Below are 22665 nucleotides of genomic sequence, written 5' to 3' on the forward strand. Positions count from 1 at the left end.
CTTTTTTATTATGTTTTGTGCATTTTTGTAGGATTCTGAAATTTCTGCAGACTGGTATATCATCATCACTGAGGATGAGGAGCCCAGAGCTGAATCCTTGAAATGGTGCCATGGATGAGACCCTCCATCACTCCACCTGACCTTACGAGACCCTCCATCACTCCACCTGTCCTTACAAGACCCTCCATCACGAGCCCTTATTGCCTCAGATTGTGAAGCACAGCGCAGCAAGCAACAACCTCAGGCACAAAAGCATGGCTCACCTCTGGCCATGAAGAAAATAGAGCACCAGTTTGTTTTCAGCATGTTAAAGGCTCGCTCTATTATATGCTTCTCTCATAGGAGCGTTTGCTGTTGAGATGAGCCTCACAGGTTCTGTTCAGGCTCTGTATGAGGTGATGAGGCAGACAGTGCATTCAGGCAAGGATAGACTTGATGTCCCTTTCCCACTCATGATCAGATCCCAGTCTGACTGCAGCAATGAGGGACATGATGGATGGCAGAGACAGGTGAAGGTGGGAACGGTGGTCAGCTGATTCATTAGAATAAAGCCGCAGAATGAGAACCGCTGTGTTGAGATGGCAGTAGGATGTGGGGTTCACCGCCTGTAAGAATAAAGCTTTGTTTCATGTGTTGTTGACTTGTGTGTGTGTGTGTGTATATATATATATTGTGATTGTTACTTTTTTAAATATTTTACTCATTTATTCATGTTTCTTCATTTATTCATGTTTCTTATTGTTGTCATTAAATAACATAATTTCATTAAATAATGCTGTGGCGAGGGGGGCGTGGTTCTGCAGAGTCTGTAGCGGGAGAGAGAGGAAGGAAGCGAGCGGTGAGTAAGTAGGTCAAGTGCAGATGATGAACACCTGTGTCTGATTTCAGTAATTGGCGTGGAGAGACCGGATATAAGCACGACCGGGAGAGAGTGTGGGAGAGAGAGAGACACTGGGACCTCGTGTGCTACTGTGGACTAAGAGAAGCTGTCGTGTATATGCTGATTTATGGACTGAGTTTGTGCTGTGTTTATGACACGGTGAACGCGCTACGAGCGCACCTTTCTGTTTGTGTTTTCAACTTGAGTAAATAAACGAGTGTCCCAGTCATCGCCGACCCCTTGTCTTCTTCCTTCCCTCATCACTAATTCATTGCTTGACTGAAAATTGAGATGTGTTCAATTATCTAGTGTAGTCATGCATAGCTGTGTCATATGACAAAAGAAATTACATTTAGCTTGTTTTACTAAAATATATAATTTTCAGTAAAAACAACAACAACAAAAAAAACTAATATTAAGTATTGGTCAGCATTTATCATTATTATTATGCATAAGCATGGGCGTCAGTTTGGTTTGAAATGTGCTGGGGACAGAGACGCATTCGGAAGTGCATTTTCAGAAGTGCTGGGTTCAATGACGCATTCATTTTTTTTCTCTCTCTCTTTCGCGCAGGTTATGTTTTGAAAGACGATGTAGCTCAGGCACGGCCCCACTTTTCAACAGGTCCACCCAAAACGTAAAAAAAAAAACTTTAACTATATTCTAATTTTGTCAATAATTATAAAAAAATCGCCAATAAGCTAAGTTGTGCTAAAATAGTGTTTAGTTTTAAAAACCATTTTAAAAAGCTGGTTATATTTCTATGTTTCTGCGCAAGTTCAGCAGACAGTGGTTCGGGTTTGTTCCGATCAGAGCTCGTGAGTGGAGAGCGCATTTCTGAATATTCCGCTCCGCTCGTTCATTCCGCAGGGTCGCTCGCTCAACATGTCCTGTTGCCTGGTTCGAAAATATGTGGAATAAGGGCTGCTAGTCTAGTCGACTAGTAGGCTAGTTATTCATTTAAGTCATTCGTGGACAAATCGCCCCTTTATATTAATTTAATTATAGGCTAGCCTACAGGATAATGAGCGTTTACGTAATATAGCCGCACTCAAGCGCACGACCGCACGCATAAAGCTTGCCACAAAGAACCGGTAAAAGTAATGATTATGAATGCGTCTAAATGTGTCTAAATACGCTGTGAATGTGAATGTGATTGAATGTGCTTTATACGCTGAATTTCGGTTCATTTATGAGACGAACTCCAGTTCACTCGCCGGCGCCTCCATGTCGTTCTGCTATATTTAGGCCTACTTCTTATTAAGGCTATTAATCCAGGCAATCGGTTCATGAAACATTGATTAAAATTAAGATATAATTGATACAAAACGAAATTCAATTTAAAGAAAGGCAGATGTTCTGTTTGAGGTCTCTGTGGAAGTTTTAAATGAGTCTTTTAGTGCCGCTTTCAGAGCACTCACGTCCGTAACCGAGAACTGACACGTTGTTTTTTTCCCTCATAAATGCGAACACGAAAAATAAAATATAATGAATATTATAAAGTTTTTTTTGGGGGGTCAGACAACATGATTACCAAATTTCTCTCTCATATTGCTCCTCATAACCACTGAAAACGGTCAAAAAATCGAACCAAAATTCAAATTAATATGAACGGAAGTTAAAAGTGGTTGGTACAAAATGACTCATGACGAAATCTGGGGGGGTACGCGTCCCCACCGTCCCCCCCGAAATCGACGCCTATGTGCATAAGTGTTGGGCAGGGCTAGCAATGCAATTCATTTTGGGGTAATCTTAATTTTTAAGGAGTGATGCTTACATTTTCCCAGAATAAAATCAACAGTTTTCTTCAAAGGCGAGATCTTCGCACGGCTGCCCGTCTCCTTTGTACAGACACTACAAACTATGAGGAAAACCATTCTACGTAGGGCTGACGCTCATATCATTTTGTTATTGCAGAACTTAGTTACATAAAGATCAGGGAAAGATACCATGGTTGTATCTTTCAACAATGAACAATCATAATGAAAAAACAACAACAAAAAAACAGAAAACAGTATGGGATTACGTACATCATAATATAAGATTATATACACGGGGAAAAAGCTCAATGACGAGGTTAAATATCTTTGAATAATTCATCATAATACATAAAGAAAATGCTTCTTTTTTTTTTTTTTTGCTATTTATAAGCCTGAGGGATAAAATGACAGATAAATTGAACAAGAAAAGAGGAAAACAATGGAGATTTAAGCCACTTATGCTTGTGGGCGAACATTTTTGCACATAAAATGAAGAAATTTAACAACATATTCAAGAGATGACGATTTGGGGGTTTCGTAATATAAAAGATAAAACTGTGGGTCACATTAGTGGGTTAAAAATATAAGAACTTAAATCAACCCATAATTTAAAGTCTCTCAGCTGAATAACGCTCTTGCTTTTAATCTAGACACCTTTGCTCCCCTGAGGTCCCGCGAGGTTACTTTTGCTCGCACTGCTCCATGTTATAATGACAATCTGCGCACTAAGAAGGCTGCCTGTCGGAAAATGGAGCGAAAATGGCATCTCACTGGCTTGAATGTTCATTATCTAGCCTGGAAGGACCTTCTAAGTGACTACAGAGCATTAATTGAGATCTTCGTATTTCTCTCAGACTATTGAAAACAATCAAGAAAACCCAAGACATCTGTTTCAAACTATAAATAGACTGCTTCAAGTTAAAGCTGTTACTACCATGCCACTGCTTCAAGTTAAAGCTGTTACTACCATGCCTGTTTAACAGCAGCTGTGTAACTCTTTTCTTCATTTCTTCAATTCAAAAATGTATAACATTCTTACACAAATTTCTGTCTCATCTGTTTCTACTCTTTCATTCCACTGTCCACCTGGGTTCACTGGTACTTTTCTAACCAACTTTCCTCCTCTTGATACTGAGACTCTTAAAAGGGAGGTAGCATGAAATCTTCCACTTGCTTGCATGATCCTATTCTCACATGGCTATTTAAATCTTGCTTCAATGTCCTGTGCCCAGCTGTTCTCAGTATTATGAAAGACTCTTTGCAGACTGGGGATGTTCCAGCAGCATTAAAGATTGCTACGGTAACTCCAGTACCAAAAAAAGAGAATGTTGCCCTGGATGATTTTAATAATTATTGTCCTATTTCAAACCTTCAGTTTCTGGCAAAAATACTTGAGCGTATTGTTGCCTCTCATTTGTGTAACCATCTCACGATTAATAACCTTTTTGAACCATTTCAGTCAGATTTCCGTAAATTTCACAGTACTGAGACGGCTTTGGTTAAAGTCACCAATGATTTGTTGATTGCTTCTGACTCTGGTGCAACATCTATTCTCATTCTTCTAGACTTAAGAGCCGCTTTTGACACTGTTGATCACAGTCTATTGCTTACACGCCTTGAGAGAGTGTCTGGTGTGTCAGGGACAGTTTTGAAGTGGTTTAGATCCTATTTTACTGACCGTTCCCAGTTCATCTCAATGGGTGACCATAGGTCTGAAATTAGCTCTGTTCTCACTGGTGTTCCTCAGGGGTCAGTTCTGGGCCCTTTACTTTTTAACATATACCTATCACCACTTGGCTATCTCTTGAGATCGCTCGGCCTCCATTATCATTTGTATGCCGACGATACGCAGATTTATTTACATTCAAAACCAGATGAGCGCCCCGACACTGATTTTCTTTCCGGCTGTATTACTGGATGAGTAATAATTTCCTGCGTATGAACAATGATAAAACTGAAGTTATGCTCATTGGTTCCCGTCACCAAACTTCCAAAGCTGTTTCTTCGTCTTTGACTCTTGATGGCTCTGTCTTGGGTATCCAGAGTAAATAGAGGAACCTTGGAGTTATTTTTGATGCTAATCTTTCATTTGATTCTTTCATTCAGAGTACTGTTAAAACATCTTTCTTCCATCTTAGAAACATCGCTAGATTGCGGCCGATGTTAACTTTTCCTGTAGCTGAAAAGCTGATAAATTCCTTCGTCGTCACTCGGATAGACTATTGTAACGCCCTTTTAGCTGGAGTTTCTAAATCAACACTACACAAGCTTCAACATGTACAAAATTCTGCCGCCAGGATCTTAACTGGGTCCAGAATATGTAACCATATCACTCCGGTTTTGGAATCTTTGCTCCCAGTCAGGTTCTGAGTCGATTTCAAGATTATGATGCTCACATACAAATCTCTGCACGGCCTGGCTCTAAATTATCTAGCAGAACTGTTGTACCCCTACACTCCTAATCGCAGATTGCGCTCCTCAAAATCGAGCATGCTGGTTGTTCCTAAAACTCGCATAAAGTCTATGGGTGACAGGGCTTTCTCTTTCTATGCACCTGTCCTTTGGAATTCTCAACCTCTTGAACTTAGGGAAGCTCAGACTTATGCCATTTTTAAAGGTCAACTTAAGACATATTTTTTTAAACTTGCATTTTCCTGTTGATGTGTTTCTTGTTGCTTTTAACAATTGTTTATTATGTGTACAGCGCTTTGAGAAGCTGCTTTTAAAGGCGCTTTATAAAATAAAGGTTATTATTATTATTACCTGCCCATAGACCCTCCCCTCGAAGAAATCGGAACAGAAGTGTTGAAAGTGGACAAAAGAAATGGATTAAAATACCAGGTATAAACGGGTGTGTGTGTCTGCTTCATCTACATGTGAAAATGTATTTCACTACCAGGTGTAAACAGGGCCTAAGATTTCCATGTTGATAAAGACTTTTCTCTGGTGTGAATTCTCATTTGCCTGTTAAGACTTTATTTTACAGTGAAACTTATTTCCTACTGTTGACAGGTGAAAAGGCTCTATCCTGTGTGAACTCTCATGTGATAATTAAGGTTTCCTTTTCGGTTGAAACTTTTTCCACACTGTTGGGAGGTGAAAGGGCTTTCTCTAGTGTGAATTGTCATGTGGACTTTAAGTTTCTTGTCTTGATCAAACCTCTTTCCACACTGAGGACATGTGTAAGGCTACTCTCCTTTGTGAATTCTCATGTGGATTTTAAGGTTCCCATCTTTATTAAAACTTTTTCCACACTGAGGACATGTGTAAGGCTTCTCTCCAGTGTGAATTCTCATATGGATTTTTAGGCTTCCATGTTGACTGAAACTCTTTCCACACTGAGGGCACGTGTAAGGCTTCTCTCCTTTGTGAATTCTCACGTGCCTGTTAAGGCTTCCTTTTTCAGTGAATTGGTTTCCACACTGTTTGCATGTGTAAGGCTTCTCTCCAGTGTGAACTCTCATATGATAATTAAAGTTTCCTTTTCGGTTGAAACTTTTTCCACACTGTTGACAGATGAAAGGCTTCTCTCCAGTGTGAATTTTTATGTGCCTGTTAAAGCTTCCTTTTTGAGTGAATCTGTTTCCACACTGTTTGCATGTGAAAGGGCTCTCTCCAGTATGAATTCTCATGTGAACTTTAAGGTTGCCTTCTTGATCAAAACTCTTTCCACACTTAGGACATATGTAAGGCTTCTCTCCAGTGTGAATTCTGATGTGGATTTCAAGGCTTCCATGTTGACTGAAACTCTTTCCACACTGAGAGCATACGTAAGGCTTCTCTCCTTTGTGAATTCTCATGTGCCTGTTAAGGCTTCCTTTTTCAGTGAATCTGTTTCCACACTGTTGGCATATGAAAGGCTTTTCTCCCGAATGAATTCTGATGTGAACTTTAAGTTTCCTGTCTTGATCAAAACTCTTTCCACACTGTTTGCATGTGTAAGGCTTCTCTCCAATGTGAATTCTCATGTGATAATTAAGGTGTCCTTTTCGGTTGAAACTTTTTCCACACTGTTGGCAGGTGAAAGGTTTATCTCCAGTGTGAATTCTCATGTGCCTGTTAAAGCTTCCTTTATGAGTGAATCCGTTTCCACATTGTTGGCATTTTAAAGGGCACTCTCTAGTATGAATTCTCATGTGGACTTTAAGTTTCATGTCTTGATCAAAACTCTTTCCACACTGAGGGCATGTGTGCTCCCTCTTAGTGCATGTGGGCTCCTCTCCAGTGTGAAGTATCATGTGGTCTTTAAGGTTAACATGTTGATTGAAACTCTTGTCTCTCTTACTTCCTGTCTTTTGAGCTTTTTCTTGCGAGGAAGTCTTTTCAGTATGCGAGCAACTAAAAGACTTTTCTCCAGTTATGAAATCACGATGATTCACATATTGATCTTTTTCTTCCTTTACATTCAGTTCATGACTGTCTTCTTTCAGTGCCATCAGGTCTAAGAAAAAATAAATAAACAAAAATATTCCAAGTTTAATGGCACAAAGCAACATACACAAAATCCTATACCCACTAAGCTACTGAAATAGGTGTTACAGATGATACATCTGAGAACCCCTTCTCAATATTAATAACTCTTCACTTTCTTTAAGACATGTCCCAAAAACTTTGACCCAGGAGATTTGTTTACTTATAGGCTGGTCTCAATCTCCCATTTTCTACATCTTCTAGGGGTTAAGGCACAAAAACTTTCAAGGGAATAAGAAAAGAGAACAAACTCCCTGCTCAACCATCAGACCAAAAACTCATCACACAGTAGTTCCATGTAATGATTTATTGAAAGAAAACTGGCATTATTTTTGTCAGAGGAAGCAGCAGATGTTTGTTGAATGACCCATCATGATGGTCCAAACGTTGCTGGCAGGTAAAGTTACAATTCCTAACACAACATGTCAAGTCAAGTCACCATTTATATAGCGCTTTTAACAATATGAACTGTTTCAAAGCAGCTTTACAGTAATAATAGGAAATTAAAGTAACAGAGATTGTTTTGGCTTTACAGCAGCTCTAGAATAAAGTTATTGTCCAGCTAAAGTTAGTTCTGATCGATTCACTTCCGTTACAAAGATTATTAGTTATTAACTTAGGGACCGCTTACACAACACCATTTTAACAGAAAACCCTTAACGCACTCCGGCACGCTCATTAGCAGAATTATTTATCGCTTCCGAGTAGCCATGTGAACCGGATCTATTTTGACCACGTTTTATCTGTACAGAGATAAAGGGAAGGAGAAGGGGGCCTTCACAGTGGAGAGACTAGTTGACACTTCAGGACTGCGTTGTCGTTATGTCCAGGCTCAGGTCCTTCATCAGATCTGGATACGGCCTGGATCCAGCGGACTGCAGTAAACCTCAGGATAAGCAGTGAGACTAATATTAGCATAGATGCCATTCTTCTTATGATGTAACGAGTACATCAGGATTTATGGGGAGTGTTCCTGGTTCCGGCTGACCTAATCTATGCAGCCTAACATTGAATTATATAAGTTTATAATATGTTATGTGTATGCTAGGTCAAAGAGATGTGTTTTTAGGCAAGGCAAGGCAAGTTTATTTATATAGCACATTTCATACACAATGGCAATTCAAAGTGCTTTACATAGAAGAAATTAAAATAATAAAATAAATAAGAATAATTAAAACAGTTTAGAAAAATAAAATAGAATACAGTACAAACAGTCGGACGAACATTGGCACAGTGCTCATTCAGTAAATGCACAGCTAAACAGAAGTGTTTTGAGTCTGGATTTGAATGTGACTACAGTAGGAGCACGTCTGATTTCCTCTGGAAGCTGGTTCCAGCTGCGGCTGGCATAATAGCTAAAAGCAGATTCACCATGCTTAGAGTGAACCCTTGGTATTTCTAGCTGATATGATCCTAGTGATCTGAGTGATCTGTTGGGTTTATATTCAGTGAGCATATCTGCAATGTATTGAGGTCCTAGGCCATTGAATGATTTATATACCAGTAATAATACTTTAAAATCAATCCTAAATTTAACTGGGAGCCAGTGTAAAGACCTGAGGACTGGTGTGATGTGTTCATGTTTTCTGGTTCTGCTCAGAATCCTGGCGGCAGCGTTCTGTATGAGCTGCAACTGTCTTATGGTCTTTTTGGGAAGGCCAGTGAGGAGTCCATTACAATAATCCACCCTGCTGGTGATGAAAGCATGCACAAGTTTCTCTAAGTCTTGTCTGGAAACAAAGCATCTAATTCTTGCAAATATTTTAGTCTAGATTTGAACTGACAGAGTGTGTCTGCTTCCCGGACAATGTTAGGAAGACTGTTCCAGAGTTTTGGTGCTAAATAGGAAAAGGATCTACCGCCAGCAGTCGATTTTGATATTCTAGGTATTATCAACTGGCCGGACTATAATGCGTTAAGAGCTCGCTCAAATACTGGGGAGCTAAACCATTTAGTGCTTTGTAAGTATTCAGCAATATTTTAAAATTGATACAATGTTTAATAGGGAGCCAATGCAGTTTTGATTGAACCGGGCTAATATGGTCATACTTCCTGGTTCTAGTAAGAAATCTAGCTGCTGCGTTTTGGCTGTAGTTTATTAAGCGTGCAGGGCAACCACCCATAAGAGCATTACAATAATCTAGCCTTGATGTCATGAACGCATGAACTAATTGTTCCACATTTGTCATTGAGAGCATATGACGTAATTTAGATATATTTTTGAGTGCAAAGGAGCAACTGTATCTAAAGTGCCGGAAAAGAGAGAGTCAAAAGTTTCTGTCGCAATATGGAATTCTACTAAGCTATCTGGGATGCTGAGGAAATTAAACTAATCAGGAATGTTATTAATAAAGCAAACTTTAGTAGCAGAAGTGATAGGTCTAACATATTTGTAACACGGAGTCGGCTTTGAAGCTTTGGCTAAATGAAGTATACACGAGACTAGATAATGATCTGAGATGTCATCGCTCTGCTGCAGAATTTCAACGGCATCAACATTGATTCCATGTGATAATATTAGATCTACAGTATGATTACGACAATGAGTAGGTTCTGACACATTGTGTCTAACTCCAATAGAGTTCAGAATGTCTTTAAATGCCAATCCCAATGCATCTTTGTCATTATCTACATGTATATTAAAATCACCAACAATTAGAACTTTGCAGCCAGTACTAACTCTGATAGAAAATTAGCAAATTCTTTGATAAAGTCTGTATGGTGCCCTGGTGGCCTGTATACAGTAGCCAGCACAAATCTCAAATGTGATTTATCATTTACACTAGATAGTGTTACATTAAGCACCAATACTTCAAAAGAATTATATTTGAAACAAGACTTCTCAGTAATTCTGAAGATATTACTATAAATTACAGCAACACCTCCCCCTTTGCCTTTCAGACAAGGCTCATGTTTATAACAATAATCTTGGGGGGTGGACATTTAAAGTAATGTAATCGTCTGGTTTTAGCCAGGTTTCTGTCAAACACAGCACATCTAGGTTATAATCTGTGATCATATCATTAACAATAAGTGCTTTTGAAGTAGGGGATCGAATATTCAGCAACCCGAGCTTTATCATTTGTATTATATCTTTTTTTTATTTGTTGAACATCAATTACATTTTTACTCTTAAATGGGTTTGGGAGTTTTTTTGTATTTCCTAATTCAGGAAACATATGATGATATCTATGATGATATCTAGGTGAAAGAGGCTCTATGTGATGGGATTTATCTGACCTCAGTGATGTGAGACAGCTGGCAGGCGGTCGGTTTAGCCAGTCTGTCTGCTTCCTGACCTGAGCCACAATTTGTGTTTGAGCTCTAAGGCTATGTGCCATATTACTAGACAGAAGAGTGGCACCATCCCAGGAGGGATGAATACCATCTCTTTTCAACAGGTCAGATCTGCCCCAAAAACTTTTCCATTTGTCTATGAATTCTATATTATTTTGCGGACTCCACTTAGACAGCCAGCCACTGAGTGAGGACAGTCTAAGTAGTATCTCATCACTCCAGGGAACAGGAAGGGGGCCAGAGCAAATTACAGTGCCTGACATCGTACTTGCGAGTTCACACACCTCTTTAATGTTAATTTTAGTGATATCCGACTGGTGAAGTTGAACATCATTAGTACCGACATGAATAATAATCTTAGAGAATTTACGATTAGCATTAGCCAGCACTTTTAAATTTGCTTTGATGTCAGTCGCTCTGGCTCCCGGCAAACATGTGACTATGGTGGCTGGTGTCTCTATTTTCACGTTCCGTTTAATAGAATCGCCAATAACATCGCTACTCTTCCTGCTATTCAGATGATTCGAAGCTCTATTAGTAATCTAAACCTGATGATCAGTCATTTTTTATTTGACTTGACATCAAAAAACTATTTATTATTATTATTACATATTGTAATATCTAATATATGGGCAATATCACACAAGCAGGCCAAATGATGCAGGTAATCACAGCCGTGCTGATATAGAGCCATATCGTATGACTTTAATATGTTGTTGTACTGTATATCGAAATAATCTCACAATGATGCGTTTGGTTGAATTCCAAAGCGCTTCAGTTTATCCGTATTCATTCACTCTTCAGCTTCAGCGCAACCCCCAAGGTTTTTTTTTATCACTGCAAAAGAGACTCAAAATACTTTGTCGAGACCAAAGTGGAGATGTTTGGCCATAATCTCTCAAAACCCAAACACAGCATATCATCTCATACTTACTGTCAAGCACGGTGGTAGAGGGGTGATGATTTTGGGCTTGTTTTACAGCCACAGGACCTGGGGCCTCATTTATAAAACTTTGAGTAGGATTTGCGTCAGAAGTGGCGTACGGATGAAACATAGGACGTGCGTACGCACAGAAATATTCGGATTTATAAAACCGTGCGCACGCACATCCTACGCAGTTTTCCCTTAAAGGGACACTATGCAAGTCTGAGTGTTTTTTCTCTACGAGCTCCCCCTAGTGTCTGGTAGTATAATGCTTTCAAACACTCTGTCGTAAAAACGAACTGTTGTCCCTCCCCCCTTGCCACGAGCAACCCAGCTGATCAGAGGAACGGCTATTTCAAAACCAGTTATGTCTACCGAGGCAAGTAAAGCAATACTTTCTTTCCAACTGATGGCGATTTTTTTATTTATTGTGTTGTCATGCATACTAGTATTTTTACCGGGATCGAACGATATGAACGAGGCGAACTACTGCTTTCGTGTTTGTTTGTTTGTTTGTTTGTTTTTGGGAGAATGGGCATGAGCATAAAATATATATATATATCGGAGGCTAATATTTGTCTAAAGTTATATTAGCAAGGTCTATAAGTTCATCTGGTAGAATGATGGTTTACCTTAGCTTGTCTAAGAAAACATCAGAACGTTTTTTCTAGCTCGATCATGATATGTGCAACATTTTGCGCGTCTGATATTGCCTACTATCAGACGCGTTGACTTAGTGACATAAAATAAAAGTGTAAGTTACACAAATAAAACCGACAGAGGAACGGCCAAACAACTACAGAAATCAAACGTGTTTGCTATGACAATGCTAACATCAAAGTTATAGTATCTAGCGTACTAGTAAGCCCCTAACAGACAGCGATCATAATAAAAACCTTTACAGACAATAGCAAACATCCTGAGGTCACAATTACTTGAAATTTAAATATTAAACACAGTTTATTCCAAAGATACTTAACTTACAAGTGCAACAGCAGGATCAGCATCAGTTTTGCAGGCTTCTGTTTCTCTCAGTTCTCGCCATTCTGAAAAAGCCGGTCTGATATATTTACTCGAGTCTGACTTCTTGCTCGGTCAGTCTCCCGTTTCCTCTTTCGTTGGTCCTCCGACAAAGATTTCCTAGCTTTCTGCTTCTTTTTTACAGGCTCAGCCTCAGCCATAACTCAATCTATCGTTGCCCTTTGCTTATAGCTAGCCCGCCGGTGCTTGAATAGGGGCGTGTACGTGTGCAGTGCCGTCAAGCAATTCGTTACATCGCGAGACCTGATATCACGCGAGACTTCCTGACACCGACCCGCGTCCCAAAGTTGCAAGTGAGTTTTTTCCGCTCTCGGGCACCAGGGGGGTGCGAAACCACCACCATTCAACCCGAAATAAGTAATATAACCATTCCACTGACTCCGAAGCTGTTCAGTTAAGGTTAAAAAGTTACCTAGAGCACCTTTAATAAATCACAATCAATTCTAAATGTAGCGCAGCTTTTGCGGCTTCATGTCACGCCCATAGTTGCCCATAAATAGTCTGTGAAACTCCCACAAGTTAATATTCATTGATTGCGAAATCATGGCAAACACAGAGAAGAAAACCAAGAAACGTAACTTCACTCACGTCATTACGCATTGTGATGGCATCATGGCATTTTATTACCATCCATTTGATTGCATCTGACAAGCTACAGATGTGTTATGAGGATGAATTGCATAACATGTCAATATGATTGCAGAACATATTTCACTTTTGTGAAAATGTGTTAATTTGCATTTCTGTTGTAGCCTAATCTTCGTTTGATTTAGTTTGTTTTACACTGCAGATCGATCAAACGGGTGTTCGTGTAGGCTGTTAATTGTAAGACTTGCTTTGTGAAGTCTTCATATTATTTATGAGAGGCAGTATTGCCATTTCTTTTACACAACGGTCTACAGTTTCACTCACTTTCATGTGTTTCTTCCATCTGCCGACGGTGTCGCCATTTCTCATTTCACCCGTTTTTGTGCGTACGCCTGGGTCAGAGTTTGCGTGAAGGACCGCACATTTTCCCGTCAAGTTTGCTTTAAATAAATACCAATTATTGCGTAGAGAGCAGCGTACGCCTTGTTTTGTGCATACGCAACGTTTATAAATGAGGCCCCAGGGCATCTTGCAGCCATTGCGTCTACCATGAACTCCTCTGCATATTCAGAGGCCCTTTGTCCGACAGTTAAAGCTTGGCTAAAATTAGGTCATGCAACAGGACATTGGCTCTCATTCACTAATAATTGAGAGGATTATTTTGTATTTGTATGCACAGGAGAACTTCTCACTAAAAATATCTACCTAATTCACGACACCTTCGTATGTAAATGAATTTGTTCTTAACATCGTTCTGATGTCAGTAAAATTGGAGTATTCTAAATGAGCGCCGCGTGCACAAGGTTAATCATTTGCATAAAACACGCCCAAACCATTTCCATAAGGGCTTTCCATCAGCACACGCTTTCCTTATAGTGTTTCGTCACGCTCGTGAAACTTGCAGCTTGTTTGCAGACGCTCTCGCCCGATGCTCGAGCAATGCTAAGTGTGCCATTCTCACCAGTTTTCACAATAAACACCTTTTATACAGACACAGATTACAGATTACGATTACCTTAGATTACCTCTCAATAGCCAGCTGTACATACGCATATATCTACGTCATTCAGAGAAACCTCACAATCTGAAACAATTACGGAGCTTTTCTTTGTCTTTAACTGTATATGATGGAATGTATTTAAGATTAAATTAAATTGTATTATTTAAAAATGTTATATATGGATTAATGGATTATATAATACAATCAGAGGTGGGTAGCGAAGTATATTTACTTGAGTATTTTGGGGAAAATTTTTACTTTTAAGAGAAGATTTAAATGTTGGTACTTTTACTTTAACTCAAGCACATTTCTAATAAAATACTGTGCTTTTACTTTGTTACGCTGGGCGATGTTCCTCTCATTAATTTATTTTAATGCAATACATGTTAAGAAACGCGTCGTTTACTCCAAGCAAGCGGTCTCTTTTTTTCTGGGGCATGAGCGATGCCCCATTCACAAATGAATCACTCTTTTGAGTCGATTCTGTTCAAAGAAGTTGGCAAAACTGTCTAAATTGGTTTGCAAATCAGTTTGAATTATTTGTTCAGTTCCCTGCATGCACTGAATCGTCTGAAGCGTAACAGGAAATTTAAGAACATCAAGAGTGTTGGATGAAATGGCCGTGGACCTACAGTCAATTAAAAGCAAATCTGCAAAAGCATGTTTTGCAGCAATGAAGATCTTTATTATTTGAACATCTGCATATGCTGTCTGTGAACGGTAGAGCTACACAGGTTGAGCTACATTCGATTTCATTCCATACAGGTAATACATTTTACAACCAAACAGATTATTACGCCACAATACCACTACTACAAAGTATGACATTACCAGTTTTTTGGACATATACCTTTATTTATACATTAAATAAGCTAACATTGTTCCCAGAGTATGAAATGAACAACAGCCAACCCGTGGTAATTTGTGGGTATTGTGCAGTGGCGGCGACCTGTTCGTCTTGAAACTGAACGCCTTTGCTTAGACACAGTTAACCAGTTAACACGTGCCTGCAGAAATAAACATTTGATTACATTTTGGAGAACAGAAAGAAGAAGATCCGTCAATGTGCATTTGATCGTTGTTTGTGTTCAGATGTTCAGTAGCGGTCAGGAGCCTGAGCTTCTCCGTGTGGTTCCCTTTACATGCCTTTGAACGCAAAACTCTGGATGTTCACTTTATTTCGACATTGTCTAATAATCCAAATGTAGTTGTATAAGTTATTATTATACAAACCAAAGGACATGCAATGATTTTCGGCCTACAGATGCCAGAAATAATGCTGGTCTCTTCTGTGTTTATTGGAAAGATAGAAGATCTAACTATGATAATTATCATTTAAATGAAATGCCTAAAATAATTCATTTCTAAATAATATGTTACTGTAATATATATATATATTAGGGCTGTCAATCGATTAAATTTAATCGCGATTAATCGCATATTGTCATGAGTTAACTCGCGATTAATCGCATTTAATCGCACATTTTTTTTATTTGTTCTAAATTTACCTTAAATGAATACTTTTCAAGTTTGTAATACTCTAATCAACATGGGCATGGATAAATATAGATGCTTTATGCAAATGTATGTTTATTATTGAAACCATAGTCAATATAGAGCATAAGGATGAGACATGTTTCAAAGGTCACAGATGTTTTTCAAAGAACTTGTTCATGTCTATTAGACACATAGAAAGAACAAAAAAATACCAGGTTACCATTACTTCTCTTTCTTTGCACTGAGCAATTTACTAACACAAACATGTTTAGATTTTTGCATGACAGGGCAGCTCTTCTGAAAATGCTAAATGTACATTTATTATTTATTAGCCTATTACATTGTAGTTTGTCTCTCTCTGTGCCCATTTTGATGAAGCTAAATTCTCAACAAAACTGTTTTCATTGGTATATTTTACTGTTTCTGTTGTCAACCAACGGAATGAATTTGAAATGGTGACTGAAACGCGACCCATTAAGACATAACCAGCTCTCCCTTCCAAGATGTTAAGTTAATCTGCACAAAAATTCTGATAATTGAGCCGTCGTCTGGTGAAATCAAATTCACATAGGATAAAGACAATATCTGTGCTCTGATTTCGGCTATACTTGTAAAAATAGAGAAGCAACATAATATCTGTGCTTAACTGAATTAAAGCGCTGCTCCTCCGCGCGAGACGCAGAGAGAGAGCGAGAGGTGCGCGCGCGTGCTGAGAGAACAGTACCGGCGGTACCGGTAGATTCTCAGAAACTAAATAAGGTTTGAGCGCTTTGTTGAAGGGAAAAAAATCGCTAAAGGGGTCTGCAATGTCGCTAAGTTGGCAACACTGTGTATCTCCATTTCTCCAACTAGGGGTTGGGCCACGGGTCAAACAGAAAATACGCGCTGCGTTAATCGCACGTTAAAAAAATTAGTGCCGTTAATATGATTTTGCGTTAACGCGTTATTAACGCGCTAATTTTGACAGCCCTAATATATATATATATATATATATATATATATATATATATATATATATATATTAGGGGTGTAACGGTACACAAAAATCACGGTTCGGTACGTACCTCGGTTTTAAAGTCACGGTTTGGTTTATTTTCGGTACAGTAAGGGAAAGAAATGCAAACATTAAACTGCAGGTTGTTTATTACTATAAACTTTTTGTAACAATTTGTTTACACTTTTTTAAACACTTTTTAATAAAATATAATAAAATAGATATAAAATAAAAAAAGAATAAGAAATAAAATACTGCTGCAAAGTTCTCCACTAAATAAAATACTCTCAGTCTCAAACCAATATCACATAATAAAATATAATGAAAAATATAAATAAATAACTATGATTACAGTGCAGGAACAGAAAATGGCCCTATATTAAAATAATATTAAACAAATATATTAATGTATTATTATTTTTCAATAATCAATCAACATTATAAATTTAAGATTTTTTTTTTCCACTTTTTTAATAATTATCAAAATAAAATATAGTCCAAAGCTATAGTACAAAGCTATTATTACCAGAGCATGTGATCAGAGCAGGTCATTTTACCATTGTTGCCAGCATGACTATACCAGCTCAGCAAACAGAAATCTAAGTTACTACTGAGAAATTTCACCTTATTTGAGCGGACTTTGCTTTTCCAGTGCGTGATCGGTACATGATTGGAGTGTTTGGGCCGTTAACGACAGAGCAGAACGCGCAGCGCTAACACGGACTCGAACATTGAGCAGAGAGCGCAGCGGGTCGTCGACACACACACACACACAGACACACACGCGCGCGCGCGCCACGGAACGGAGAGTGCGGCGGCGCACACGAAGCGGAAAAGCTTTTTTTCGCCATGCAGTCTATTTCATTGTTACAGTGACGACGGGTAAAACACGGGTAAAACCAGAGAATGTCTAATAGGAAAAAACATTAGAATCAGCTGCAGGGCGGGATTTGCGCTGAACGCGGAGACTTCCGCCACTTAATATGTTCGTGTGGAAACACGAAAATGTACCTATGTTCCACACACAAAATATTGCATTCAGTCATTCGGTACACACGTGCACCGAACCGAAAGCCCTGTACCGAAACGGTTCGGTACGAATACACGTACCGTTACACCCCTAATATATATATATATATATATATATATATATATATATATATATATATATATACAGAGCCGGCCCTAGACCTTTGGGGGCCCTATGCAAAATTTGGTTGGAGGCCCCTTTGATCATTTTAAGACCTAAAGAAAAGCAATGACTACCTAATAACTATACGGTACATATTATTATTATATCTACTATGTTTGATGTCTAAAAGAAAAAAAATTATGATACCACTGACTGAGCTGAGTGGCAGTGCAAGACTGAACATACACTGAGGAACTTGCTGAATAAAAAGACTGATAAAGTGATTTTCACTGACCAAATATAATTTATTTGACAACAGAGTTTAAGAGCCACAAACTACAGCATATATATATAAATTAAATAGAGCAAATAGAATAACATTTAAATAAAATATTATATAATATAATAAATAGAACATTCAAATGTTTGAATTTTTCAAATAAACAAAACAATAACATCTAAAACACCACAAACAAGATCAATAGTAACAATAATAATAATAAAAAACAATAAGAATAAGGTAACATTTCAATAGAACTATTCAAATCCAAACTTATTTAGTACTTATGTATTTGTGTGCGTCTCCTTGGGAAAAAGTAAGTCTATTTCTAGGTTAAAATAAAACACAGAACTTACCAACATTGTTAGCTTCTTGAGTGACATGACTGTGTTATGAACTAGGAATATATGTGGTTGATGGAGCTGCAATGACATAAAGACAATAATTATATATAAAGGTAGAATTAATTTTTTAAATGCAGAAGGCTATCATTTTATACTCACCAACAGCTGGTGCTTTGTTTACTGGTAGCATGTAACTTAACGTTACTTTAAAAGTGCTCCTGGACATAAGGAATAAATTAATGTTAACGTTAGCCCTTTAGTGTAGAAGCCAAACTGGGTTTATATTGCTGTTAAATGCTTTAACACCACATCGAATGATATAGGCATGATACTAAACTAATTTCATGCAGCAGCATGTTATTAGCATGTAAACACTGTAGCATAATGAAAGTTAATACAAGCACGATTTTGGCTAATGTTAATATGAAGCAATTCCTAACGACTTTTGTTAGTGCAGATAGGTTAACGTTATCCATACAGGTATCGGAAAATTAGGCTTACATACCTTTATCTTCTTGTTTCTTCTCTTCTTCCAGTCTCTTCTTTTGACGTTTTTCATGGCCAGAAAGATGTTTTCTTTTCTTGTCAGACATCGTCAACGTCGGAGTCACTGTCTGACTGACTGACCGACCAAGCGACAACGAATGACATCATAGGGTCAAGACTCGCGGTCGCGGGAAAATTGCCAATCGCCATAATAAATAAATAAATAACTACTATGCTTATGATGCCAGATAAAGAGCGCTGTAGGCCCATTTCTTTTTATTTATTTATTTTATGTTACTTTTGATGTGTGATTTTTTTTTCACCCACTAGCCAGCAGTGACTCTAGGGGGCCCTCTGCTGGTCACGGGGCCCTTTGCAATTGCAAAGGTCGCTTAGTGGCTGGGCCGGCTCTGTATATATATATATATATATATATATGTAAGTAATAAGGTACGAGAGGCTGTGCTGTATCGTGAATAAGTAACAGCTGAAGGGCGTTGCTTCGCGTCGTGCCTAACAACGCCCTTCAGCCGTTACTTATTCACGATACAGCACTTGCCTCGAGTACCTTAAAGCTTTTATAAAACGGTTACCACACACTATTAAAGTAAAAAAAATGTATTAGTGCAACTTTCATGAAGTTAAATCAATAAAAGCATTCCTTCCGTTAGAAAAAAATAGTCCCTGACCGTGAACAACAACGTTCCAATGTGTAATATGCATGAAAGCTCAAATAAAAACAACAAACTGTTCTCAAACTTTGTCTCATTCTTTTTATTTTTTACAACACAATATTTGTGAAATTTCCTCACACAAATAGGCATAGCTTATCTCTCAGCATGAGAAAACGTTTATTTTTTTGTTTATTCCGTTATTTTCTCTCTGCACTAAACTAAATATTTACATATCCTAAATAAAAACACAAGGGCACATATTTTGATAGATAACAGTTAGGTCTTTAATCTATTTTATTAATGTTATTAATTTAGTTGCTAAAATGCTGCCTAACAAGAGATACTTTTTTTTTATTGTTGTTTATTTAAATTTATTTGAACATCTCCATTTATTGTGCACGCATTAAATATTTGTCTCATTTCAATCGGCTCCACTGTGGTGATATTTAACACGGTTCTCTTTAGTTGGGGCTCAGCACTGTCAGCAGTGTTTTCTGTTGCAGCAAGAATGTCGCTCCAGTGCTTTCTTTGGTTTAAGTTTGGCCTCCAGTAGTTCACTACAGAGCTTTCACACTTATGTCCACTCACAGACATAATTTCCCTAGATTCGAGACCAGCATCTGACAATCTCTGCACCATGGTGCTGCAAAGGCAGTGATTTGTGTAAACCTTGGAGGTGCCTGCTGCTTTACAAATTCTCGGCAACTTTGTTGCGAGGTAGTTCACACCCATAGGCTCTCTTGTGTACCTGCAACAGTCAAAAACGCTAAAAAAACTTTAACGCAACAAGATTTAACACAAATTATAAATAGCTAATATGATTTATGTGCCGCTGCGTGATCTATGTACCAAACACATTTAGAGAGGTTTTGCTTTTTGGGGTGAAGGTAAAAAGCAGGGGGGTTAGATGGCAGAAGAGAAAAGTACTTCTCTAGAGAGGCAACGGGACAAAGAGGGTTCCCAGTTTGTTGGAACATGAAGCCACGCCTGCTCTCCTTATTTCTGTCATGTGGGTTCTTTTGTTTTTTTGTGTCTTCATTGAAGCTTATTGTGACATACTTTAGACCATTTTCGTTTGTTAAAATGCGGAATGAGTCTGGAATGAGTTCTCGGTTCCCCTCTTTTCCTCTACGTCCGAAGTGTAACTGCACGTCAAACCAGACTTTGTTTATGAGTCCTTCAGGTGTGTTGGGATTAAGTGCATCGGACAGTTTTATGGTGCTGAAATCTTAGAAATCGGTGTGTGATGCTCCATTTTATCACGACCCTCTCTTCTCATTGTCTTTACGACTCCAACGAAAACATTATTGGATGAGGTGAATTCGCTGTCTCTCATCAGACACCAGGACAAACTCAAAGGTGGATCATTCAGGAATCTGTTCAGACCCGCACGTAATGCTACATAGCTACTGATCCCATATTTTTCGCCTTTGGAGCTTCCGACAGTTCCGTAGAAGTCACGGAGAAGTGCGTTGAGTTCCGTCTTGGTGATTTGTTTAAAATCAATGCTGCAACCCTTTTCACTACACCAGTCACCGAAGCATTTCACTGCCCCTTGGGTTTGCTGCACGGTATTTTTTTCATTACGAGTCTTCTCGAATGTATCAATGTTACATTTCAGCACTTCAGCATGACGGTTCATATTTGTAGAAGTCTCTCCAAATTGTTCCTTAAACCACTCATCCATTGTCATGCCACCTAGTAAATCGAAAATTTACTTTAAACATTTTAGCCTTTTTAATTCTTACGTTTTTTTCTATGTTTATGTTGATACGTGTGGTTGCTAAGGGTGTTGCTAAGGGCGCAGTGATAAATAGAACCGTTGGGTGAAGCGGTCATAGCCGTGTTTTATTGTGAATAAAGCACAGCTATTGACCAAGGATTGGAACTAACCGTTTGGAAGTAACTAGTAACTAGCTACTTAAGTAGTTTTTTCATAAAGAGATACCTCTTTACTTTTACTCAAGTAACTATACAATTTTTATAGTCTCCTACAACAGGTTTACATGCATCAAAGATCAAAAAACTGTTTAATTTCCTCATAATATACATTTGCAATGATTCTCAAACGACTCGTGAGATGAATCAATCTCTCTAAATACCGCCTTTCTGCGAGCTACTCTGCTCTGATTGGCTAGACAGCTCAGTCTGTTGTGATTGGTTTACCGCGTCGAAAACAAAAACACCCATTGCCATAACAACGTCAGCTGTCCTGAGGCTTCCTACACCGTAAACTAAACACAGTAACGAACAATGACGTCGATTTTACCATATCAATGCGAACGCGAGTCCAATGATGAAACACTGGAAGAAATGAAGCTAGCGCAAGTTCTGCAAGGAAGACTCAATCGTTCACGTCACTAATTACCTTCTCATCTATCCAATCATATTATTTACTTTAGCATAAAAGGGTAGTACTTACACATGTCTGAGTTCGCAGATGCTGTCGCTCCAGTTACCACCATCCTCCCCGCCTCCACTAAGACGGGACCTTTCCTCCAACCCCCCTACTCCACCAAGTCGGGTCCTCCTTCCATCATCCCCAACACCACCAGACAGGCTATCCCCTCCATCCTGAAGACTTCATAATGTTTTTTTCCTCCATCCACCCCACCACCACCAGATGGCCCCTTTCCTCACTTCGCGGGGGGTGGGCTGCGCCCCTGCCTCCGTCTTCAGGCGAGACACGCAGATTCCGTACCCTCTGAATGCGAGTTACGAACGGGGCCTACGCCAAAGAACCTGTTTGCTTGCTGAGCTCCTAAATAAATGTTTATTGTTACAAATCAATTCTCCCGAGTCTTTCTGGTAGAACTAGTTATTCAACCCGAACCTCCATCGCAAGGACAACTCGAGCAGGACGTTTCTCACTGATACACTACTCAGTTTGAGGTACATTATGAGATGTTGCAACTGTAATTCCTCACCATCAGCATTAAACTACTTTTTGTTGTGTGATATACTGTCCCAGAAATAATTGCGATAAGCAATTTTATTGCCATTTTAAGACCATTTTATGCCACTGAATATAAATCATAATATAACAGCATAATAATGCAAGTAGGCCTACACACTTTCAAATGACAACAATCATTCTTTAGATCATGGAAATAAAATGGCAAAAAAATCAATATCCTAAATAAAAAAACTTGAATAAATGGTAAATAAACATTTTCTAAAAAAAAAAAAAAAAAAAATGCACTAGCAAAAGCACTTATTGAAATGTTCCATTTACAGATTTTTCCCTGACTTTCTTTTCTCTTTAAAGTAAAGGTGCTTTAAAATGCTGAAAACACA

General features: G+C 38.5%; 1 protein-coding gene and 1 long non-coding RNA gene across 3 annotated transcripts in view; both read right to left on the reverse strand.

Annotated features, from left to right (window-relative positions):
* Positions 1 to 1344: 1344 nt before the first annotated feature.
* LOC307157356 (uncharacterized protein) overlaps positions 1345 to 22665 on the reverse strand; it is a 268751-nt gene continuing 247430 nt past the window's right edge. For both annotated transcript variants that reach the window (XM_079869246.1, XM_079869247.1), the window contains exon 3: positions 1345 to 7081. In XM_079869246.1, the coding sequence (XP_079725372.1) occupies positions 5829 to 7081 (1253 nt within the window). In that variant the 3' untranslated portion in view covers positions 1345 to 5828. The remainder of the gene's footprint in view (positions 7082 to 22665) is intronic.
* LOC307156956 lies at positions 18258 to 19023 on the reverse strand. Its single transcript, XR_013820844.1, has 3 exons — positions 18714 to 19023; positions 18368 to 18426; positions 18258 to 18286 (listed from the first exon to the last, which is right to left on the reverse strand). It is a non-coding gene; the product is annotated as an uncharacterized lncRNA (long non-coding RNA).

The sequence above is a fragment of the Squalius cephalus genome (genome assembly GCF_949319135.1).
Source record: "Squalius cephalus genome assembly, chromosome: 4".
Lineage (NCBI taxonomy): Eukaryota > Metazoa > Chordata > Actinopteri > Cypriniformes > Leuciscidae > Squalius > Squalius cephalus.